The 26,517-nt window shown below is 38.4% G+C and overlaps 1 protein-coding gene across 10 annotated transcripts; it reads right to left on the reverse strand.

Annotated features, from left to right (window-relative positions):
- Nucleotides 1–1,782: 1,782 nt before the first annotated feature.
- Nucleotides 1,783–25,709, reverse strand: LOC108872790 (CD209 antigen-like protein C). Of its 10 annotated transcripts, none has more exons than XM_051067585.1 (11): nt 25,504–25,709; nt 20,081–20,182; nt 19,354–19,530; nt 18,654–18,796; nt 18,403–18,506; nt 14,239–16,479; nt 14,062–14,163; nt 13,588–13,767; nt 3,931–4,073; nt 3,496–3,599; nt 1,783–2,440 (listed from the first exon to the last, which is right to left on the reverse strand). In XM_051067585.1, exons 6-11 carry the CDS (start codon nt 14,306–14,308, stop codon nt 2,299–2,301), a joined length of 741 nt encoding a protein of 246 aa, XP_050923542.1. In that variant the 5' UTR covers nt 14,309–16,479; nt 18,403–18,506; nt 18,654–18,796; nt 19,354–19,530; nt 20,081–20,182; nt 25,504–25,709; the 3' UTR covers nt 1,783–2,298. The 10 variants fall into 10 exon arrangements, with proteins under 10 accessions (XP_050923542.1, XP_018516169.1, XP_050923629.1 ...); XM_051067375.1 differs by lacking the exons at nt 1,783–2,440; nt 3,496–3,599; nt 3,931–4,073 and adding exons at nt 6,108–6,510; nt 10,126–10,232; nt 11,982–12,124; XM_051067390.1 differs by lacking the exons at nt 1,783–2,440; nt 3,496–3,599; nt 3,931–4,073; nt 25,504–25,709 and adding exons at nt 6,108–6,510; nt 10,126–10,232; nt 11,982–12,124; nt 20,303–20,489.
- Between the last annotated feature and the right edge of the window lie 808 nt (nt 25,710–26,517).

Here is a 26,517-nt window from a genome sequence, read left to right on the forward strand (position 1 = left end):
GATCTGATTCTATTAGTTTAACAGTGGTAGAAAACTCTCCTGGAATTTCAAGCTAAATCTGCCATCAACTTTTGTAATCAGTAGCTAAAATCCTAGATGTGCACTGTTGTAGACCTATACTGCTGTATAGCTTTGAGAATTCATTTTGCCACAGGGTTAGGCACCTGTGGACAGGATATATTGACAGAGGATCTGTCAGTTTGTAGCCAATTCATGTTTAAAATGGAACGTTTATGCTAAGCTACAAATCTATAGCTCCTTTCATACAGCCCCCTCAATGCAGGAATGCATCACACCTGTGGTTCTGGAATGGCATCATACCATCTAAAATCACTCACTAGGGTGGCATTACATTGGTTTTGATTGGTTCAGCATAAACAGGAGTGGTAGGTAGAGGTTTTGTTGAGCTCTATAAACTACTATGTCTGCTGAATAAGTAGCTCTGTTAATTTCGAAGTGGCCTAATCTCTGCCTAATGGTCCTAATAAGTGTTATCTAACCTTACCATGTGCAGATTGAAATGGTCTGATGGGTTACCATTTCTGTGTTTTTGTTTTTTTAGCTTGTGGACAGCTCACCCACGTACCTTAAAGTCATGCACATGTCACCCAGCACCCAAAAGACGAGCACTGTCATCTTTGACCTTAATCCCCCATCAGCACCCAGTTTCTGCAAAATTAAGGTAGGTTGGACAATCAGAGACTGCTGCATGTGTTGCACAACCAACCACACCACCACTTGTCTATGCATGCCACATAAATGTGTATCTAATATTTGGATGCTTATAATGAAATGGTATATTGTATTCCTACATAGGCCACTTCCACTTCCTCAAATGCTTACAATGCCACTGGTCCAAATGACTACTGCGTCATGTATAATCTGATAGAAGGTATGTGATCTGTTAGATATGCAATATATATCAGAAATGAATCCAAATTTGATGTGTGCCTCATCCCTGTTTGTATTTTCTACCTGCTCTATTACTAAAAAAGGAAGTGGACTGACTGAGGCTCCAGGCTACAGGGAGATCTGCAGCAAGACAATGTGTCCATCAAAGCAAACCGCTACATGCACAAAATGAATGATGAAGGCTTACAATGCCTCCAGATAACGTCTGTTGTGAATTGGCGCTATATAAATGAAATTTGACTTGTAGTCTGACTGGCCCATAATGTTTGTATCTATGTCAAACATTTGTTGCATGTGAATCAAAGTTGCCTGAAAAAAAGTCCAGTGGTTTACCGGTGACAGTACCCAGTGGGTGTTCTACTGATATCCTGTCTGTACAAAATAATAAATGTGAAATATTTCAACTGATATAATTTAAAGCAGCATTAATCATTTTAATATTGCACATTCATTCTGTATAAATGGCTGTCGACCAAACCTTAAAGTAACTAATGCATATGAAGTGTTAATAACTTACTGTACATTCAAACACAAACATCTTGATACAAAGAAACAGGATGCTAGTTAAGGAGCTAAGTGTCCTTTCTGGGTTTTGTATGTGATTAGATTAGATTAAATTTGTAAATTATTGTTATTGTAATTCAGAGATAGTTAAACTTCGTCAGCACTGTATACTGTTTTTTCCAGTATCCAAGTAGTACCATCCCAAGCAGGGTTGCTGGATTCTTTTGATGAATGGTGAGACGATTTTGTAGGAGTAGCAGAAAACAGTTTTTACAAAAACGGCAGCAAACAAAATTTTCTTGGTCTTTCAGAGAATTCAAAGGGACAAGCTGTTGACATCTTCATAGAAAATTATAGGAAGTTGCATTACATTACACATTACACATACTTACTTTTATTTCCAACCATAACCACTAAACCACAAAAATATACTGGAACATGCATGTGCGGGTGCACACACACACACACACACGCGCGCACACACACACACACACAGCTGTAGCTTGTAAATAAATAAAGGGGAAAAATGTTCTGTAAAACTGCATCATACTCGAGAAGGAGAGATAACTAGATGAGGTTATGTTATGATGAAAAAAAGACAGGAAGTACCACTGGCAGCGTCAATTCTTCCTCTGTTATCACCTCACGTCAGTGTGAAAAGTTAAATTTAGAGGTGAAAAGTAGTTTGGGTAGGGGTGGGGGTGTTTGTGTGTGTGCTTAAATAACATTCCAGTGCATACAGCTATACTGCCAGAACTGAGGGTGAAGCATTTTTTTAACAAACATACAAGAACAATTATCACTAAAAGTTTTGCATAATGACCGCAGAAACTGTGAAAGCATTTACAAATACTTCATCTTAAAACTAATTATACAGCAGTATTATGACAGTTTTTCACAGATCCAACGCAGAGAAGCATCACATGACAGATCATTCCAACCATCACTTCTGATCTCTGCACAGTCCTCTTCACCCCACTGTGGGTCTCCACCACCATTATCGGGCTGAATTTTTTCCCAGTACCTAGCAGATCAATGAAGAAGGGAATCATGACACTGTTTATCTTTGACAAAGTAATCCAAGTTGAAACACTTGTACGGGCAAACCTCACAGAGAAAATTAAGAGGTTTAGGATAAAAATATTATTATATTAATATTAATATTATCATATTAACCTCTTTCACCTGATTTTTAAGGCATTTATACTATAGTTCAGTCTAACTGCTCTCATCAGCCCCATTTCCAGGGGAAACCAGCTATTTTCAGCAAAATAAGCTATGACAAACTATGATGAATATACACTGAAAAAAAAAGGAAAATCACTCATGGATAAAGGACTGAATGATTACTGGACAAAGTTCAGATAGAGCTTTGTGGAACTGTTCAGCATGATTATTTTGAGAGGAAGTGAACCCAGATGAAAGCGGTTAGCATTCTGTTTTTTCCTTCTGTAGCAGTCCCCGCACTTGTTTAAAGGTGACTGCCAGAATACAACACTTACAATCGATCTCATATAGCCCAATATATAAATGGAGCAGATTATTTCTGCATGTACAGCATTGGTGCTTGCAAGAAATGTCTGCTGGTAATTCAATTTCAAAACAAATACATTCTTGTCTATTATCTGTAAAGCACTTTAAATGGCACTAAGCTTTACAGAAAGTTGCAACACAAATACAGTTTGATTGCCTGACAGTAATAGTGATATCCTAAAATTCTTGGTCAATTTACAATGATTTGCCTTTATGGACTCAAAAACTCTTTCTTTTTCTGTGTGGAGTTTGTATGTTCTCCCTGTGCTTGCATGGGTTCTCTCTGGGTACACTGTCTTCCCCCCACAGTCCCTTGTGTTTCTAAATTGCCCAAAGGTGTGAATGTGAGTGTGAATGGTTGTTTGTCTTCATGTGTTGGTTCTGCAATGGACTGGCGATCTGGCCAGGTGGTAGCCAACTCTTGCCCAGTGTCATCATCCCCCCGCCACCCATATTTGCTACATGTTTGTTATATTATTTGTGTCAAAAAGAAAACGAATAAAATTAAAAAAAAAATCTCTATTCCAAACTGAAGTAAAGCCTTACACCAGATTCAGTGGAGTTTTGTTGACCCATTTCCAGGTCCCCTCCTCATCTCTGTCACTCAAACCAATCCAAGCTGATCCTGAGGTGAATCTCAAGAGAAATTCCTGTTCAACATCAAGGGAAAAAAGCATGTTATATTTTAGTTTTAACCACAACATATATGCAGTATTTATTAGCATTTATGTCAAATATTTATCTTAAGATGTGGAGGACAAAGAAAAGAAAATTAAAAGGTAATAAATACATAATAAAAATTATTATTGTAACAAATTCTTTTCTTGTACACACAGTTTGTCTAGCAACAGACATTTTCTGTGCAGATATTTCTATTTATCAATATATGTTTTAGAGAACTTGGTCAAATACATGAATACCAGGTATTTGCAAACAAAAGAACATTGGCATACATAACACACATACACAGACATACTGTACCTGCTCTTTAGGACTGTCTATAACCACCAGATCTGCTCCTCTGGCTCTGCAGTTCTCTCTGCCTTGATCCCAGGAGCCAGACTCATCAGAGAAGAGGTAACAGGAACAACTGAAATTTGTCCATCCTGTAGGACACGTTGTCTCTGTAAGATACACAAGAGATTCAACAAGAAACATTGCTCATCAAAAAGCTTCTACTTGTTAGTACAAGTTAGTTCTGATAAATGACCCTTTAAGGCCTCAAATACTGATGCTCATTTGGTTGGTATGACCTTATTGGTTTGACCCTCAACTCCAAATAGTGAGCTTTTCTTTTATAAACTTTTGACCTGATTGACTGATTATGATTGAAAATTACAAATTTTCCCCATCATCTACTAATAATCATCTCATGACTGTGATGAATCACTTGTAGAAATCTTTTTTTGCAGCTTTGAAACCAGTGCCAGCAATACCATCATCCCTGGCTACAGTGTTATCCTTGTGCAACCGTCTTTCATGACAACCACTGGAGATAATAGTAAGCAGTTGTGTCAGTAGTTTGGCAATTTGGCATCCAGCATTTGGCAACTGTACAGTTTGAATCTGTGAATAGAGTAGCATTTAAATCATGACACTGTTGGATAAATTCATTCATCATAAATTTAGGTTTTATAATACATGGTGTCTTAATCATTGACTGAGCACAGTAAATAACTTTAAATAACAAAAACAAGGACTCACTCTGTCGGAGCAAAAACTGAAGTTTGTCCCGCTCTTTTGTCATTTCCAAGAGGTTGGCTTTCAGCAAGTCTCTCTCTTGAAGATGCTCACTCAGGTTGGCTTTAACAGCGGAGAGCTCTGCAGCTAGCCTGTGTACTGAAACATGGTCTGAAATAAATCAAGATACACAACACACTGTGAAACACAAAACACCTGCATTCATATCATACATACAGGAAGGGTTATTATTTTGTCCCATGATTAAGAAAGATGATCCTAACTTAACTAAAGACTTACACTAAAGCAACACAAAGTGAAACTCTGACTAGATAAAGTTGAACATATTTCCTACTCAGGACTTTTAGCACTCACCCACCTGCCACCCATTAAAACATGCAACTGATAGACGGGCTAAGAAATTTTATGTTATCAGAACTGAGTATTTAATTACTGTAATTATCTGGACTTTTATTCATATACACATTTATGTATTCTTGATTTGGTTCTTTGCAGTAGAACAGTCATTCAAAAAAAGCTGTAAATTTAGTTCTTCAGGTCAACTGTGGCACCTCATTGTCAACGTTAATGAAAACAAAAATGCTGATTGGCTTGTAACTTGTGGTGGTTAAATACTGAAATGACAGATTTGTTTACTGGGGTTTGACTTCTTCTCTATGTACATTAACAAAGCATTGAAAACAAAACAGTTTTAAAGGAGCAAAATGTGAGGAAATTGAGACAAGACCGTGAATCAAACTAACACAGACCAGAGTCCTGGAAGTGCAGAGAGTATAATTAGAGTATAATAATCATCTTGAATAATTGTGAATACATCTGACATTTTGTTAACCAGACTCACAGTGGACACGGAAGCCGATGAGCCCAGCCAGCAGAAAAACACTCAGCAGCCCCAACAACAGCTCCATGATATCTCCTCTTTGAGCTCCTCGGACCTGAACAGACCAAAGACCAGTGAATCCAATCAAGGATAAAGCAGTAATAACAGATGATAATACATATTTTCATCACAGCTCAGACTGTCATCTGAACCTCAGCCTCTCTGTCTGACTTACCTGTCAGATTTGTTGGAATTCTTGAGTCTCCAGATTTGGTATATTCAACATTAACATGGACTTCTGCCATTGATAGTGAGTATATTATAAGGGATCAGCTACAGCACAAGATATCTTACATGTAAATGACTTGATGGTTTATAAAAACTTTTGAAAAAACTCTTGATGGTTTCAATAGTTTCTCTGAAGCTCTGAGGAAGTGGTAAAGATGACCAGTGATAGCGGTTGTTCATGTTGAAAAAGGAAATTTGTAGTGTGACAACTGACTCTTAAGTCATTAACAGTTGCATAGAAATAAATACACTGTACACTGTGGTACAAATATAATGTGAAAGTAATTGCAGGGAAATCTGAGAAAGGGATCATATTAGTCAGGTGAAATGGTGACCAGAGCAGTGAATATGAGTTTAAATGTCTTTATCCAAGTTTTTAAAATTAAATGACAAAATATGTGGTTTTCTGATATAGTAGCTTAAGCAGATAAAGGGCCTCCAACCCCTTACATATTTATAACACACACTTTCTGTTTCTCCTTATTTACTTAATTCACATAAAGAAAGGCTTTTTTGTGTGTTTTTCTTGCATCATCACTTACTCATACAATATTGACAAACTGACAAATTTTCTTTTTCAAAAACTCATTCTATGCTATGGCACTTTTTCACAGATCCACTGCTTAGAGGCATCACACCGCAGATCATTCCAGTTTTCTTCAGTTTTCGTGTGAGCCTGCAGATGTGCACAGTCTTCTTCACCCCATCGTAGATCTCTACCACCATTATCTGGCTGGCCCTTCATCCAGTACCTGGAAGTCAAGTCAAGTCAGTTTTATTTATATAGCGCTAATTCACAACAGAAGTTATAGTTAAAGCACAGTACATATAGAGCAGGTCTAGACCGTACTCTTTATCTTATAAAATTTAGAGTGAGAGACCCAACAGATCCCACCATGAGCAGCACTGGGCGACTGTGGCAAGGAAAAACTTCCTTTTAAGAGGCTGAAACCTCGAGCAGAACTGGACTCGGGGTGGGCGGCCATGATATGATATGATATGATATGATATGATATTATATTAATAATAATAATAATTATTATAGCTAAAGGAATAATAATGACAGAATGGTGAAACATTAATAGTAATAACACTACCACTAACACTAATAAATGTTTAATTGATGTAACATCATCAGCTGAGCTGGATCATGGGGACAGTAGAAGAAAGAGAGAGAGAGAGAGAGGGAGAAGCACAGCCTGGGCACTAATGTGCTTGAGGGAAGAAACACACAGGTAGAGTGATGCAGCGATATGAAGATGGTTTACAGTAATCTCGTCAGCAGGACATCATGGACAACATTTATTAACTACTAAGCTTAACTGATGAATTGAGACTGACCCAACCCGCCGAAGGAAAAATGGTAACCTGAAATAAGAATCATAATAAAATGTTAACCAAAAGTTAAGGCATAAAGATGAATTTTTAGATTGGATTTAAAGGCCTCAACTGAGTCAGCCTGTCTAATATCAATAGGGAGATCGTTCCAGAGGAAGGGGGCCTAATAGGAAAAGGCCCTGCACTCTGAGAACGCAGAGCATGGGAGGGAATATAAGGGTTAAGAAGATCAGACAGGTGGGGGAGGGGGGCTAGCCCATTTAGAATTTTATAAATCATTAGGAGCACTTTAAAGTCTGATTTAACATGAATAGGGAGCCAATGAAGGGAGGCTAAAATTGGAGTAATGTGGTCAAACCTTCCTGATTTGGTTAGAGTTCTAGCTGCAGCATTCTGAACCAATTGTAGACTTTTAGTGCTAGCACGTGGTAGTCCCGAAAGCAAAACATTACAATAATCAAGTCTAGAGGAAACAAAGTCGTTAACTAGAATTTCAGCAGCTGCCATGGAGAGAAAAGACCAAATCCTAGCTATGTTGTGTAGGTGAAAAAAGGCAGTCCTTGTAATGTCTTTAATGTGCTGATGGAAGGAAAGAGCAGGATCAAATGTGACACCCAGATTCTTGGCTGTTGTACTTCGAGAAATCACACAGTTGTCAAGGGATATAGTTACTTGATTGAACTGGTGTCTATATCGTGCCAATAACCAGCATTTTAGTTTTGTCTGAGTTAAGAAGCAGGAAGTTTCAAGACATCCAGCTTTTCACAGAAGACAAGCAGACCTCTAGTACCCTAATTTCAGAGGTATTGTCAGCCTTTGTGGGCACATACACCTGGGTATCATCAGCATAACAGTGAATATTAATTCCATGACTCAGAATAATTTGGTCAAGAGGAGAAAAATAAAGAGAGAAAAGCAGGGGGCCGTCACATCAGAAAAGGCTAATATGGTGTTATTACAAGAAACACACTGAGTTCTGTCAGATAAGTAAGATTTTAACCAGCTGAGGGCCAGGCCAGAGATTCCAAATCTATTTTCCAGTCGGTCCATGAGTATACGGTGGTCTACAGTATCAAAGGCTGCACTAAGATCAAGTAATATGAGCAGAGAGGTGGAATCTGAATCCAGAGAGAATAGAAGATCATTTACTACTTTAGCAATTGCTGTTTCAGTACAGTGAAAGGCCCTAAAGGCAGGTTCAAAAGATTATTTTCAGCTAAGTGAGCTGAAAGCTGCTGAGACACAACTTTTTCTAGTATTTTAGAGAAGAATGGAAGATCAAGGTGTGGTTTCTTAAGTAAAGGTTTAACCACAGCTGTTTTAAAGCTAGAAGTTACTTGATTGAACTGGTGTTGGTGGTGATTTGTACATGGTGGTTAAGAAACTTAGGAAAGTTGTGATTAATACGGCGGTGAAGCATCTAAAGCCTGCATATTTTCCTGCTTAGCTTTATCATCTAAGCTAGTGGACCTCAAAACCGCACCACCTAAAGACCTAGCAAGTTCTCTAATCACCTGCGACCTGCTGAGCATTAGGGTCCTAGTGTCAAACCCGACATAAACACCTGTCTATATTCCTAGATAAAATAGCAGCGCTCGCTCCAGTAAGATGCAGGCCATCTGCCTTCAGCAGGTCAGGGTGGCCCCAGAAAGAAGGCCAGTTATCCACAAAACTATATCCCTGCTCGCTACAGTGACGAGCCAGCCAGCGATTCAGAGATGTTAATCTGCTGTACACACATTACCCCACATGGGTAAAGGACCAGAGACGACTAATCAATGCCAAGACAACTCAAACTCAAACGACCTAGCTCTAATGTTATTGGTGCCGACACGAATCACAGTGTTGTTATAGCTAGGTGCGGAATGTGCCTGAGCCCCCTGTTTCTCCCTGCGTGATGCCAGCACCCTAAGATTATCCTCTATGTTGGAAGCTCTGGCCCCAGGTAGGCAGTAAACATTGGCTGGCGAAGCTAACTTGACATTGTGAGTGATGGAGTCCTTTATGACTAGAGTGCCTTTATGACTAGAGTTTAGCCCTGTCAGCGGGAGCAGGAGAGAGATACACTGGCAAACAGGACTACCAACGGGGCTAGCAAGTCAAAAACTGGTTTACAGTCGGGAGAGGTGACTGCAGACCAGGCCACACAACCAGTTGCACACACTGCTGACAAGATTAAGCTAGCCCTAACAGGCTCGCTGTCGAACCCATGGCTATCGCTATCTGGAGTGCCCGCCATATCTAAGGTAATTCTAGGAGAAAGGAGCTGCTCTAGTTGACAGACACGTCTCTCTAGCAGAGACACTCTGTCTTCAAGAGCAGAACAGCTAACCCAAGCCATAGTAGTAGTTAGTTTAAACTAGGTTAGCTGTAGGAATGAGAAGGTGAGGGTACAATTTAAGATGAGGCTACAAACGGCTAAGCAAAACTAAACTAACAATGAACAGGCTAGAGTCTCACTCAAAGAAAATGTCAATAAACAGGTAGCAATCAAAAAATAAAATAGAGTAGTACAAAGCAGCAGCAGATAATGTGTAACAGAAGACTTTAGGACAAGAGAGTGAAGAGAGCAAGCAGAGCAGCAAGTAAGTGTTGGTCTCACAAAATCACGGCGTACGGTACAGGTAGCATCACAGAGTCCAACCCAATAAGGTTAAATAAGCAAGTCAACTTTTACTGCATTTTCCACTTCCCCTGAGTCAACAAATGACTGAGAGGACATTAGCTATGCTTACTGGCAATTCCAATTATTTCCAATAGTTTGATTCTGAACATATCTATCAAGACTTAAGTTATTTTCCTGTATATATATTTTAAAGATTTTCTCAGCGTTTTTCATCATGTTGTCGTTATCTATTGTTGCTGTCTCTGCTGCTTTAACACAAGAATTTCCCTCGTGGGATCAATAAAGTACATTTTTCTTATCTTATAAGACACTCATACAAAAATAAAACTTATGTACACCAATAGATATATATGTGCCTATGTTAAAACAATGTGTAGAACTGTAGCTTTACTGTACGCCTTACGCCAGAGTAAGAGGAGTTCCATCAGTCCATTTCCAGGTGTTCTCTCTGTCTCTGTCATTCAGACCAATCCAAGTGTCCTGCTTGATGATTATTTTACTGATAAATTCCTGCTCAAGATAAAGGAAAGAAAGCCTTTATTTATATTTTGGTGTAGGTTAGGTCATCAGCAAAACAAGTTCTCCAACCTTAACAACCATACAGTCATGTGAAAAAGAAAGCACATCCTCTTCGAATTTTATGGCTTTTTATGCATTAAGGACATTAAAAAATTGTCTGATCCTTACAGTCTTCTAAAATTATCACTAAGCCAAAATGGAGAAGCAATGTGTGAAAACCTACCTATAGCCAGTAGTGATTCAGTAGCTTGTAGAACAACAACTTGAAGTAATCCTTGTTTGCTTCAGTTCTTTTAAGTTTGCATTCATTTATACACAGCTCTCTTAACATCCTGCCACAGCATTTCAATTGGGTTGGAATCTGGACTTTGACTGGGCCACTGCATCACCTTGATTCTTTTCTTTTTCAGCCATGCTGTTGTTGTGTGCTTAAGAGCATTTTCCTGTTGCATGACCCAGTTTCAGCCAAGCTTTAACTGTCAGACAGATGGTCTTACATTTAACTCTAGAATACTTTGGTATACAGAGGAGTTCATGGTTGATTCAATGACTACAAGGTGCCCAGGTCCTGTGGCTGCAAAACAAGCCCAAATCATCACCCATCCACCACTGTGCTTGGCACTTGGTATGAGGTGTTAGTGCTCATATGCTGTGTTTGGTTTGTCATGCTGCCATGTTCTTTTTAGAGAGAGGAAGCTTTCTCATGGCAACTCTTCCAAAGAAGCCATACTCGTTCAGTCATTTTCTAATTGTACTTGTACTAGGACATTCACTCCTGGGAAGATTGGCACTGTACTGAATGTTTTCCACTTTCCAATAATCCTTCTCACTGTAGAATGGTGGACTTAAATTTTCTTGGAAATGGCCTTATAACCCTTCCCAGATTGCTGGGCAGCAACAATTGCTTGTCTAAGATCATTGCTGATGACTTTCCTCCTTGGCACTGTGTTAACACAAATCTGAATGCTCCAGACCAGCAAACTGACAAAACTTCTGCTTTTATAGAAGTGATCACACTTGCTGTTGATCATTTTATCAAAGCCCTTTGATTAGCAGCATCTGGCTACTATTTACCCTCTTAATTCCTATGAAAGCACTAAGGGTGTACTTAATATTTCACACACTGCTTCTGCATTTTGGCCTAGTTTTTGTTAAATAATGACATAGTGTAATGTGTCGTGTTGTTCCAGTTGATTTTTTATTATGTCCTGATATGTAAAACCATAGAATTCAAAGAGGGTGTACTTCCCTTTTCATGACTGTAGGTTGTTTATCCCTACCCTCCTGTATGAACAGGGTTAGGGTTAGGGTTAGGGGAACATCTTCTGAAACAGCACCTCAATGCTGACAGCTGTACCAGACCTTTGTTGTCATGGTTACAATAATTAACACATAGGTAAGTGTATGGAATGTTTAGTTAGGTTTAGGCACAAAAACTACTCAGTAAATTTTATGAAAATAAGCACTTCCTTCAGATTAGAAGACACTGGTCATCATGGTATATAAAGAATGTAGCCGACTACTCTTTAAGTTCACTTTGGACAAGGCAATGTTACTGTAGCTCAGATAAAAATCAAGCTTACAGCAACTGAAAAAACACACACATTGCGAGGGGTGTCATCTTTGTCATTCAAACATGCAAATTTCACTGACAGATGACAAGTTTGCAGCTATGATATTTACACTTCTGATTTGGTCAAACAAAAACTCCACATAAATGGGACAAAGTAGCTACACTACCTGTTCTTCACGACTGTCTCTGACCACCAGATCTGCTCCTCTGTCTCTGCAGTCTTGTCTGCCTCTGTCCCAAGAAGCAGATACAGTGGAGAGGAGATAACAGGCATAACTGAAATTCATCCAGCCTGCAGGACACTTTTTCTCTGTAAGATATATCAAACAAAAGACATTTAAGATCAGACAAGATGTATGTTCCTCTATTTGAGGGATTCAACACGTTGTGTATTTTTAGTGAAAGTGCATGGCAGTTCTAACCCATAACAGCAACCAGTAGGGCTGCACGATTACGATATTAAAAAATACAAGAATTCCCACCAGATTACTTGAATAGCTTCACCGAGGTCAGTGATCTAATTAGTAAACATCTTTTAAACAAAAATCTAAAAATAAAAGAGCAGCTGCATCAGCCCCCTGAGTGGTTTACAAAACTGCAACAATGAAATAAAAATCTCTTTGTAAAACAGCAGTTCTTTTGCAGCTGTGTACATTGGTACCATGTCAATTGCGAGGTGAAAAGTTATGGCGTATGTAATCTCTCTATGCCGTTTGGACTGTTTGTTGTATGGTGTCACAGTAGCATCCAGAATGTTTTTTTTTTTTTTTTTTTTTTTTGTGTGTGTGTGTGTGTGTGTGTGTGTGTCGTAACGTTAGAGTTCTTGCTTTGCACTCATATAGCGCTCTGTGGTGGCGACTCAGGTGATCAAAAAGACTTGTTGTGTTACGTGTTGTGGCAACAACGTACTGAACGTCCTTTTGGTCTACATCTCTTTTTATATTTCAATATTTCTGATGTTGACCTTCTAAATCGTCTTCACAGTCTTTCCCTCTTGTTTATCTGTCATCTTCGGCGTGGTGTGTGAGGGACAGCATGTGCATACGGGGGAGGGGCTGACTGTGAGCTGACTGCGCAGAGAGAGAGAGAGAGAGAGAGAGAGAGAGAGCAGAACAAGGAGCAAGTTCAGAGATGCTCATCGGAAGCAAAACAAAAGTTGACATGTTCTAAAAAAAGAGAAAACATCACACGTCCTGCGATGTGACTATCGCACATGCGCACATCGCGATGAGGCTCAAACAATACATCGTGCAGCCCTAGCAACCAGAATAGGAACTAAAATCAGAAATGGAATCTTGATATATTTTGTTTCATAATAACTTTTACCATTTGTTTGACTCCCCTCAAATTTCCTCATGAAACGGGGGCTGTAACACAAAGCCAAAGTACTTTCATGCTGATGACTGTTCACTGTCTCCTTTTAGTCCAGTTACTTACCACTGTCGGTCAAATGACTAGTAACTCAGTCCTAACACATGCCCATCAAAAGAGAAAAGAAAGACAATACAAAAAAGATTCCTTAAAGAATAAAAATTGTAGAGTTTAAGAATCACCATATAAAGAAGCTGAATTATCTTGAAAGTATTAAATGTAGAACTGAAAATCAATGCAGTCATAACTGACACCAGCTGCTGGTTGGAATAAAACATAAACAACTTCAGAAACTCCAAAACAATTTGGAACTTTTAGTCATAAAAGTGGAAGTAAATAAATTGAGATGCAAACTGACTAACTTTAGACACCTGCTCAGAACCCACACAGACAAACACTCACTCTGTTTGGACAAAGTCTGAAGTCTGTCCAACTCTTCAGTCATTTTGATGAGGCTGGCATTTAACTGGTCTCTGTCTTCAGCCAGGGAGGAGAGTTTGTTATCACTGATCTGGAGATGTTCAGTCAGGTTGGCTTTGATGGCAGAGAGTCCTGTAGCCGAATCACGTACCAAGGAACGGTCTGGAAAAAAACAAACAAACAAACAAACAAACAAACAAACAAACAAACAAAAACAATATACATGTTTATGAAATACAAAAGATTTATGTTTATGCAATTTATCAGAGGCTGAAGTGAAACTGTTATGGCTGTGGTTTTGCAGAGAACCAACCAAACTGTGTGGCTATCATTGGTAGAAAGACATAACAAATCCAAACATTGTTAGATGATTACTTTTGTGTAATATGCCTCTTTCAGAGGAATCCTCTTGACAATTACAAGTTCAAACTGATGTTGACATATGAAAACACTCACACTGGACACTGAGGCTGATGAACCCAGCCAGCAGGAAAACACTTATCAGGCCCAGAGAGAGAACAACAGCTCCATGAAAGGTCCTCTGAGAGCTCCTTGGACCTGGGCAGAGAAAAGACCGGTGGAGGTAGTGAGTTATATAATTATATAATCGGAATTATGACTGCTCATTCTTACCTGTCTGATTCGTAGAAGATTTTGGGTTGACAGGCTTAGCATCTTTGATATTAGCATAGATTTCCTCCATTGTTCATAGGAATGTCCACCATCACCTGGTAGCTCAGCACTGCAGCATGGACTACATACAATAGAACTCCTCTTGGTTTCAATTTCTCATTTTTTTCCTCAATTTTTGAGGAAGTCACAGGTTTCAGAGGTCATGAAATAGACTGTACAATAATAATCCTCCACAGATGTTGTACATCTGTGTAATGGTGGTCATGAGAAAAGATACCAAGTCAAAAGAGAAAAGGAAGACATTACAAAAATTAGAGCAGTGTTGAACAGGCCCTCGCATGCACCCTGTGCCCGTCAGGGGACCCACGGCTGCGGGGTTGCTGCAGGTTGTGTGACATGGCTCTGCAACTGCGTGACTGCTGGACACAGAACAAATTAGTCAAAAGTCAGGAGACTTTTTTGTACATCTTGGCATGTACAAAAAAGTCATCAAAGGCATCTTACATGGTGGGAATTTTGTCCATGTAGGACAAACTAAGCCCAATGACAAGGGGGTTCTGAAAATTTCCAGGGGTCACTATAGAGCCATTTTGCAGTGCCCATGCATGAGACCCTTAAAATATGTAAATTTTTGCCAGGTCTGACGTGTTTGCAAAGTTTTATGAGTATTTGAGCATGTTTAGGTCCTCAAAAAGGTGATTGTTGCGCTAGGGAAATAATAATAATCCGATCTTGGGAATGACCATGTTGAATGTCAGAATATCAGTTGATGAGTTCCTTTTTTCGCAGTTCACACTCAGAACACTGCAGGAGCAACAGTGCGACAACCAAATCCTGTCTTAAAATCACCATCTCTACACAAAGTAGAGACAGCGGTCATAGAAAGGTAGATTGAAGTAGCTAACATGAAGTAAGATGTATAATCACATTTGATCCTCACTCTGGGATAAATACCAAGTCCTGTAAAGTTTAATGTCTCTACTTGCTCTCCGTCGACAGAGACATTCATGCTAACAAAGTACCAGTATGAATATGTCTATCTGTTCACACCGAGGCTGAGACTCCACAACCCCAACAACAGCTCCATGAATTCTCCTCTTACAGCTCCTCAGACCTGAACAGACTAAAGACCAGTGAATCCAATCAACGATAAAGCAGTAACAACAGATGCTAACACTTTTTTTTCACAGCTCAGACTGTTGTCTGAACCTCAGCCTTACCTGTGGGCAATTGTTCTAACCAAGTATTGTCTTCTTTTTATTTTTTTTAAAAATGTATCTCTGTGTATTATGTGCAGCAATGTTAAAAATTTTGACACTGCCAGTAAAATGCAGCATTAACAATAAAACATGAACTAAAAAAAGAAAACACTGGCATTTGAAAACTTTTTGTTTTTTTTCACTATCAGTATTTTTCAGTAGTATTTTTGAATTTTAAAAATTTCTAAGTTTTCTGCTTTAACTTTTTCTCTGCATTTAGGCAAAGAGAGTGGGGAGTGGCTGGGTGGGAGAGCAATGAGCTTGCAATGGAGCTCTGGGTCTTTAACATCTGAGATTTCAAAGGGGAAGAGGAAGAGTTCATTTAGCAGAAGTTAAGAAGTTAACTTTTTATAAATGATGATGAGAAGTTACTTAAAAACATCATAAAGTCATTATAACACACTTGAGAGGTGTGCTATGGAGTTACTACTATCATAAAATAACAATATATGGAAGAAAAGTCATCACAGAGATCAGTATCAGTAATGAGTATGAGCATGATCCCACAAAGCTGTCGGACCTCACGGGCTCGGGCTCTGTTTTTGGACCCCAGAAATGTACCAGAACAAGCACACACTTTACTCACATAGAATCAGAAATGTCCTTTGAACTTAGTATGTGTGTAGTTTGTAGTTCATTAATAAAGTAAAGCATTCCTCTGTCAGGGCTGTTTCTAAGATTTTATTAGCTTTGATATGTGTTTTTTTTTTTTTTTTTTTTTTACCAACATATAAGAGCAGTTATTACTAAAAGCGTTACATAATGATAGTTAACACTGGTAAAAGCATTTACAAGTGCTTTTATCTTAAAACAAATTATAGAGCAGTGTTATGCCATTTTTTCACAGATCCATCGCAGAGAAGCATCACATGACAGATCATTCCAACCATCACTGCTGATATTTGCACAGTCCTCTTCACCCCACTGTGGTTCTCCATTACCATTATCAGGCTGGTTGACTCTCCAGTATTTAGCAGTGACACTGTTTGACAAAGTAATCCAAGTTGAAACAAACAAACCTCACAGAGAAAATTAAGAGGTTTAGGATAAGAATATGAAAATATTATCATTTTAATCTCTTTTACTTGATTTTTAAGGCATGTATACTATAGTTCAGTCTAACTGCTCTCATTGCTAGGGGAAGCCAGCTATTTTCAACAAAATAAGCGGTGACAAACTATGATGAACACACTACACCAAAGAAAGACAAAAGAAAACACAGCAGATGTGATCTGCAATCGTTGAATTGCTCATGAAGGAGGGACTGAATGTCTGAATGATTACCAGAGGAAGTTCAGACAGAACTCTGTGGAACTGGTCAGCATGATTATTTTGAGAGGAAGTGAACCCAGATGAAAGTGGTCAGCATTCTTCTCTTTTTTCCTACTATAGCAACACCAGCTGGAGCTCGCACTTACTTAACGGTGCTTTTCAGAATGCAATACAGTGATGCATGAAATCAATCTTACATGGGCCAAAGTTTGTGTACCTGCATGGAGCATGTTCTGGGCTAAGTCAACCATTGAGATTATTGCTGCATGTATCTATGCTTGAAAGAAATGTCTGCAGGTTACTCAATTTCAAAACAGATGCAGTCTCGTGGAGCACCTTCTTAATTAATGTACAATTATTTGTCTTCATGGACTCACTGAACTTACTACAACCACAGCAGTCTGCTTTTCTTCCAGGATGACAGAACAATAAGAACTGCAGTCTGAGTAAATGATAAAATTTGTCTTTGCCTTGGATAAATAACTATTTTGTGCTGTTCTCTTCATGGATCTCTCAAAAGCATTAGATACAGCTGATCACAAAATTCTACATATACAGTACCAGTCAAAAGTTTAGACACACCGTCTCATTCAGTTTTTTTGAGTATTTTCTACATTGTAGATTAATATTGAAGACATTAAAACTATGAAGGAACAGATATGGAATTATGTAGTATGCAAAAAACATGTTAAACCAACCAGAATATGTTTAATATTTTTATTATTATTATTATTATTTTATTATTATTCTTAAAAGTGGGCTGATAGTAGCTTTGCACTTTTCTGGCATTTTTTCAATCAGCTTCCTGAGGTAGTCACCTGGAATGGTTTTCCTACCCTTCCAACTAGTCTTAAAGGAGTTCCCAAAGGTGCTTGGCACTTGTTAGCTGCTTTGCCTTCTCTCTGCTGTCCAATTCATCCCAAACCATCTCAGTTAGGTTTAGGTGATTGTGATTGTGAAGGCCAGGTCATCTGACGTAGCACTCCATCACTCTCCTTTGTGGTCAGATAGGGCTAACATAGCCTGGAGGTGTGTTTGGGGTCACTGTCCTGTTGAAAAACAAATGATGGTCCTACTGAGCGCAAACCAGATGGGATGGCATGTCGCTGCAGAGTGCTGTGGTAGCCATGCATTTCTTGTGAATTATTCACTGTATAGATCCATGTACCAACCCTACCTCTGCACAACACAAATGACGGCTTCAAACACTTTAAAAAGACGAGAAATTTCACTAATTAACTCTTGACAAGTCACACCTGTTAATTGAAAACCATTCCAAGTGACAGCCTCATGAAGATGACTGAGAGAATTCCAGAAATGTACAAAGCTGTCATCAAAGCAAAAAGGTGGCTACTCTGAAGAATCTAAAATATTAAACATATTCTGGTTTGTTTTTGATTACTGCATAATCACATATGTGTTCCTTTCTAGTTTTGATGTCTTCAATATTAATCTACAATGTAGAGAGTAATAAAAACAAAGAAAAAACATTGAACAAGAAGGTGTGTCCAAACGTTTGACTGGTACGGTACATAGTATATTTTGTTTGTTACATGTTTGTTACATTATTTGTGTCATTAACAAAATAAATAAAAGAAAAAAGTCTATATTCCAAACTAAAGTGAAGCCTTACGTCAGATTCAGTGGAGTTTTGTCAACCCATTTCCAGGTCCCCTCCTCATCTCTGTCACTCAAACCAATCCAAGCTGATCGTGAGGTGAATCCCAAGAGAAATTCCTGTTCAACATCAAAAAAAATTCATCTTATATTTTAGCTTTACCCACAACATATGTGATTTTTTTAGAAAACTTGGCAAAATAATGTATGCCAAGAATTTGCAAACAAAATAACATGAGCATACACACATACACAGACATACTGTACCTGCTCTTTAGGACTGTCTATAACCACCAGATCTGCTCCTCTGGCTCTGCAGTTCTCTCTGCCTTGATCCCAGGAGCCAGACTCATCAGAGAAGAGGTAACAGGAACAACTGAAATTTGTCCATCCTGTAGGACACGTTGTCTCTGTAAGACAATAAATACAAGAAGAATCAGAAAGATCAAAAAGACCATGTGCTAATTCTGAAGTTAGTACTGACAAATGACCCTTTACAGCCCCAAATACTGATGCTCATTTGGTTGGTATGACCTTATTGGTTCAAATCTCAACTCGAAAATAGTGAGCTTTTTCTTTTTTAAACTTTTGACCTGATTGACTGATTATGATTGAAAATGAAAATATTTACACCATTATTCACTAATGATAATCACATGACTGTGGTGAATCACTTGTGAAAATTTTTTTTGCAGCTTTGAAACCAGTGCCAACAATTACGTCATCCCTGGCTATAGTGTTACCCTTGTGCAACCAAGTCTTTGATAACAAATTTGGCATCCAGGACAGTAAACCTGTTGAATCTGTGAATAGAGAAGCATTTACTGCTACAATGTAACAAATGAGTGACAATTTATTGGTCCATATTCATAGATTTTTATCATAGGGTTAGGTTTTAGAATGCATGATGTCTTAATCATTGACTGAGTTAAGCAAATGACTCTTAATATCAAACACAAGGACTCACTCTGTTGGAGCAACCACTGAAGCTTGTCCCGCTCTTTTGTCATTTCCAAGAGGTTGGCTTTCAGCAAGTCTCTCTCTTCAGTCAGGGAAGAAAACTTATCACTGATCTGGAGATGCTCACTCAAGTTGGCTTTGATAGCAGAGAGCTCTGCAGCTAGCCTGTGTACTGAACCATGGTCTGAAATAAATCAAGATACACAACTGTGAAACACAAAACACCTGCATTCATATCATACATACAGAAAGAGTTACTGTATTTCAACATATTTCCTTATTCTGCTAAGTCAACTAAAGGTTCATGATTAAATGACCTATGAAATATCACCACTTGAAGAGTGAAGTGAAATTCTGTGGAAGACTTGTTGAACAGTTGAACATATTTTCTCGGAACATCAGCAGTTGTGTCTCAAAAATGATACCAGTGTTAAAAAGGGAAATTAGTTGGTGGTTACTGCTTTAATGCTGAAATGACAGATTTAGCTGCTGTGGTTTAGAATCTTATTCATGTACATTCACAAAACATTGAAACAAAACAGCTTAAAAGGAGCACAATTGTGGGAAAAGACAGTGAATCAAACTAACACAGAATCTTGGAAGTGCAAAAAAGAGTATAATAATAATTGTAAATTTCCCCATTGTGGGACTAATAAAGGATTATCTTATCTTATCTTAATAAGAGTATAATAATCATCATGAATTCAGTTTGACATTTTGTGAACCAGACTCACAGTGGACACCAAGTCCGATGAGTCCAGCCAGCAGGAAAACACTCAGCAGCCCCAAACAGAGAACAACAGCTCCATGATATCTCCTCTTTGAGCTCCTCAGACCTGAACAGACCAAAGACCAGTGAATCCAATCAAGGATAAAACAGTAATAACAGATGATAATACATATTTTCATCACAGCTCAGACTGTCATCTGAACCTCAGCTTCTCTGTCTGACTTACCTGTCTGATTTGTTGGAATTGTTGAGTCCCCAGATTTGGTGTATTCAACATTAACATAGACTTCTTCCATTGATGCTGATTATGAACGATGAGTTGCAGTTACATGTAAATGACTGTACTCCTGATGGTTTCAGTAGTTTCTGTGAAGCTCTGAGGAAGTGGTAAAGAAGCCCAGTGACAGCTGCCATTGTTCTCACCAAGTATTCTCCTCTTTTGATTTTGAGGAATAGGAAACCATTAACATCATCTAGTCAACTCAAAGGTCATGTGAACATTTTTCATTTGATCCGCAGAAGACAAATCTCACTTCAAAAAATTAACGTACATATATTTAATATGTGACCTTTCACAGGATTATAAGGTTAAATCAGATTGTGGTGTATGGGAACAACTCAGTTTACAAGGTATGTTTATATATATATATATATATTGTATGTATGATGACTACTGATGACTATTTCCATGATATTAGTGTAAAAAAAGTCTTATCTCTGCCGATTGACAAGCCTTTATATTTGACATTAAAAATGTAAGTGAAAAATTCAGTACAAAACAGATGGTTAATAACTAATACATGCTGTTGAATGAGTGCATTCTTAGGAATGTCAAGGGTTGCAGTGTGGACACAGGCGCAGACAGGAGGCAGAGACAGAGTTAACAAAAAAAAGGTCCTTTATTCCAGCAGGGTCAGTACACAGGTAGGCAGTCAGAGAAGGCAACAGTACAAAGGGCTATAGCTAAGACACGGTCAAGCAGGCTGAGGTCATACACAAAGGAAAAAGGCTGAGCTACAAATGGACTGGAGCTAAGGCAAGGTCAAAAAACACAGGCAAGGGTCAAAAAACTATGGCTACTAGAGAACAGGTTGCTCACTCGAAGGCTGGTAGGTCTGGCGAAGGCACAAGACGAACTGGCAGGGAGTGCAGGGAGACACAGACACTAAATACACAGGAGCAGGGCAGACAATGAGACACAGGTGAATCACATTAGGGCGGGGTAGGTAATCACCAGGAGGAGGGAGCACAGAAGGAAGGGGAACACAAGACACCTGAAACAAGAGGGAGGTCAGTGATTTCAAAATAAAACAGGAAATAATACAAACATAACTGAACTACAAAATAAAAAGCCCTGGCTCAGAGCTGACATCCTGACAAGGAAAGTAAAATGATGTAACAGTTAATTTGGAGTCAAGAGGAGTTACTTAAAATTGAAATACTTAAAATGGAAAAATTTGTATTGGCACTGAAACAAGTTCCAATGAAAAATAAAACACAGGCATAAAAAATTACAAGCTTTTTTTTGATATGTTTTGTATTATGATGTGTCTTCCAAGGTCAATCAGCAGATTTTTTCTGTTGCTCATGTCTGTTATTTATGTTATCAGTATTTTTCAGTGATTTTTTTTTTTCAGTAGTTTTCATTTTCAACTTTCTGTCGCCATTTTGGAGAGGAGGTAATATCTTCACAGGAAGTTATAGGAAGTTGTCATAGGTCACATTACATAGACTTATAGTTACTACCAACAGTAATTGCTTTACCCAGCCCTAGCACCAAATCTTAATCCCCAAACAGTCCTTTAGAGCTGTGCGTCCGGCATTTAGGTCCCCACAAAGCTGTCTGACATCTATACCTCAGACCTCATATAGAAGCAGAACTGAACTCTGAGCACGGTATGTTTGTAGTTTTTAGTTCAGAAAAAAATAAAGGGAATTTTTTTTTTTTTGTAAAACTGCATCATACCCCAGAATGAAAGACAATTAGATGATATTCTGTTATGATTAAAAAAAAGCAGCAGCAACACTGCAATTGTCACCACCTTCTCTGTTGCCTGTACTTGAGAGTGAAAAGTTAAATTTAGGAGGTGAAATAGTTCTTTTGGATTGGGTGTGGTGGATGGTGGGGGTGTTTGTGTGTGGTTTGCCTAAAAAATGCTGCAGTGCATGCAACAGTACCGCCAAAAATGTGGATGAAGCACTTCTTTTTTTTTTTTTACAAACATACAAGCGCAGTTATTATTGAAAGCTTTGCATAATGCTAGCTGACACTGTAAAAGTATTTACCAATACTTTATCTTAAAACAAATTATACAGCAGTGTTATGCCAGTTTTTCACAGATCCAACGTCGAGAAGCATCACATGACAGATCATTCCAATCAGTACGTCTGATCTCTGCACAGTCCTCTTCACCCCACAGTGGGTCTCCACCACCATTATCAGGCTGAATTTTTTCCCAGTACCTAGCAGGTCAATGAACAAGAGAATCATGACACTTTTTATCTTTGACAAAGCAATCCAAGTTGAAACACTTGTACGGGCAAACCTCACAGAGAAAATTAAGAGGTTTAGGATAAGAATATGAAAATATTATCGTTTTAATCTCTTTTACTTGATTTTTAAGGCATGTATACTATAGTTCAGTCTAACTGCTCTCTATTTTCAGCAAAATATGGCGTGACAAACAGCTTTGCACATTTCTGGCATTCTCTCAATCAGCTTCCTGAGGTAGTCACCTGGAATGGTTTTCCAACCATTCCAACTGGTCTTAAAGGAGTTAGCTGCTTTGCCTTCTCTCTGCTGTCCGATTCATCCCAAACCATCTCAGTTAGGTTTAGGTCGGGTGATTGTGAAGGCCAGGTCATCTGACGTAGCATTCCATCACTCTCCTTTGTGGTCAGATAGGGCTAACATAGCCTGGAGGTGTGTTTGGGGTCACTGTCCTGTTGAAAAACAAATGATGGTCCTACTGAGCGCAAACCAGATGGGATGGCATGTCGCTGCAGAGTGCTGTGGTAGCCACGCATTTCTTGTGAATTATTCACTGTATAGATCCATGTACCAACCCTACCTCTGCACAACACAAATGACGGCTTCAAACACTTTAAAAAGACGAGAAATTTCACTAATTAACTCTTGACAAGTCACACCTGTTAATTGAAAACCATTCCAAGTGACAGCCTCATGAAGATGACTGAGAGAATTCCAGAAATGTACAAAGCTGTCATCAAAGCAAAAAGGTGGCTACTCTGAAGAATCTAAAATATTAAACATATTCTGGTTTGTTTTTGATTACTGCATAATCACATATGTGTTCCTTTCTAGTTTTGATGTCTTCAATATTAATCTACAATGTAGAGAGTAATAAAAACAAAGAAAAAACATTGAACGAAAAGGTGTGTCCAAACGTTTGATTGGTACTGTACATAGTATATTTTGTTTGTTACTTGTTTGTTGCATTATTTGTGTCATTAACAAAATAAATAAAAGAAAAAAGTCTATATTCCAAACTAAAGTGAAGCCTTACGTCAGATTCAGTGGAGTTTTGTCAACCCATTTCCAGGTCCCCTCCTCATCTCTGTCACTCAAACCAATCCAAGCTGATCGTGAGGTGAATCCCAAGAGAAATTCCTGTTCAACATCAAAAAAAATTCATCTTATATTTTAGCTTTACCCACAACATATGTGATTTTTTTAGAAAACTTGGCAAAATAATGTATGCCAAGAATTTGCAAACAAAATAACATGAGCATACACACATACACAGACATACTGTACCTGCTCTTTAGGACTGTCTATAACCACCAGATCTGCTCCTCTGGCTCTGCAGTTCTCTCTGCCTTGATCCCAGGAGCCAGACTCATCAGAGAAGAGGTAACAGGAACAACTGAAATTTGTCCATCCTGTAGGACACGTTGTCTCTGTAAGACAATAAATACAAGAAGAATCAGAAAGATCAAAAAGACCATGTGCTAATTCTGAAGTTAGTACTGACAAATGACCCTTTACAGCCCCAAATACTGATGCTCATTTGGTTGGTATGACCTTATTGGTTCAAATCTCAACTCGAAAATAGTGAGCTTTTTCTTTTTTAAACTTTTGACCTGATTGACTGATTATGATTGAAAATGAAAATATTTACACCATTATTCACTAATGATAATCACATGACTGTGGTGAATCACTTGTGAAAATTTTTTTTGCAGCTTTGAAACCAGTGCCAACAATTACGTCATCCCTGGCTATAGTGTTACCCTTGTGCAACCAAGTCTTTGATAACAAATTTGGCATCCAGGACAGTAAACCTGTTGAATCTGTGAATAGAGAAGCATTTACTGCTACAATGTAACAAATGAGTGACAATTTATTGGTCCATATTCATAGATTTTTATCATAGGGTTAGGTTTTAGAATGCATGATGTCTTAATCATTGACTGAGTTAAGCAAATGACTCTTAATATCAAACACAAGGACTCACTCTGTTGGAGCAACCACTGAAGCTTGTCCCGCTCTTTTGTCATTTCCAAGAGGTTGGCTTTCAGCAAGTCTCTCTCTTCAGTCAGGGAAGAAAACTTATCACTGATCTGGAGATGCTCACTCAAGTTGGCTTTGATAGCAGAGAGCTCTGCAGCTAGCCTGTGTACTGAACCATGGTCTGAAATAAATCAAGATACACAACTGTGAAACACAAAACACCTGCATTCATATCATACATACAGAAAGAGTTACTGTATTTCAACATATTTCCTTATTCTGCTAAGTCAACTAAAGGTTCATGATTAAATGACCTATGAAATATCACCACTTGAAGAGTGAAGTGAAATTCTGTGGAAGACTTGTTGAACAGTTGAACATATTTTCTCGGAACATCAGCAGTTGTGTCTCAAAAATGATACCAGTGTTAAAAAGGGAAATTAGTTGGTGGTTACTGCTTTAATGCTGAAATGACAGATTTAGCTGCTGTGGTTTAGAATCTTATTCATGTACATTCACAAAACATTGAAACAAAACAGCTTAAAAGGAGCACAATTGTGGGAAAAGACAGTGAATCAAACTAACACAGAATCTTGGAAGTGCAAAAAAGAGTATAATAATAATTGTAAATTTCCCCATTGTGGGACTAATAAAGGATTATCTTATCTTATCTTAATAAGAGTATAATAATCATCATGAATTCAGTTTGACATTTTGTGAACCAGACTCACAGTGGACACCAAGTCCGATGAGTCCAGCCAGCAGGAAAACACTCAGCAGCCCCAAACAGAGAACAACAGCTCCATGATATCTCCTCTTTGAGCTCCTCAGACCTGAACAGACCAAAGACTAGTGAATCCAATCAAGGATAAAACAGTAATAACAGATGATAATACATATTTTCATCACAGCTCAGACTGTCATCTGAACCTCAGCCTCTCTGTCTGACTTACCTGCCTGATTTGTTGGAATTGTTGAGTCCCCAGATTTGGTGTATTCAACATTAACATAGACTTCTTCCATTGATGCTGATTATATTACAAAGGATCAACTGCAGCACAAGATGTTACATGTAAATGACTAAACTCTTGATGGTTTCAGTAGTTTCTATGAAGCTCTGAGGAAGTGGTAAAGATGCTCAGTGACAGCTGCCAGTCATGTTAAAAGAGGAAATTTGTACTGAGTACAATTTAATGCTTTGCTAAATGATCAAGTACATAAGTCATAAGTCATTTACAGTTACATCAAAATGAATACACCTTATTGTTACTTGGTATTAACTTTGGTATGAATGTAATGTAATAGTAATTGTAGGGGAATTTGAGAAATGGATTTTACTAGTCAGGTGAATCTCCTGATCTGATTAAGTTAAGTAGATACAGGGCCACCAACCCTTAACGGATTGACGTAAACATACTCTCTCATTCTCTTTATCTATCTTCACTTACCTTTTGCATGTTTTTCTTGCATCATCACTTACATTATAAATTGACAAACTTTCTTTTTCAAAAACTCATTCTATGCTAAGGCTCTTTTTCCCAGATCCACTGCTAAGAGGCATCACACTGCAGATCATTCCAGTTTTTATCTATTTTCCTGTTAGCCTGCAGATGTGCACAGTCCTCTTCACCCCACTGTGGATCTCCATTACCATTATCTGGCTGCCCCCTGATCCAGTACCACAGGCATTAATGCCCCTCACAGGACAAATTTTGGTGTTCACCTCAGTTTTCACACCTCAGAGTTTCTGGAGTGAATGAAGCTAAACTCTAATTCTTTGTGCCAATTACAACCATTATGTTAAATAGAGAGACATCAACTTACTGACCCATGAGGTATAATAATACACTCTTTTTTGACAGGTTCAATAAAAGGCCTAACAGCATGAGAGTGTAGACAAAAGGGAGCTCATCTTTGAACTAGTAGACCAGCAGCAGAAAATAGAGCTTTCCTGCAGAATTAATTTA

The sequence above is a fragment of the Lates calcarifer genome, linkage group LG1 (genome assembly GCF_001640805.2).
Source record: "Lates calcarifer isolate ASB-BC8 linkage group LG1, TLL_Latcal_v3, whole genome shotgun sequence".
Lineage (NCBI taxonomy): Eukaryota > Metazoa > Chordata > Actinopteri > Centropomidae > Lates > Lates calcarifer.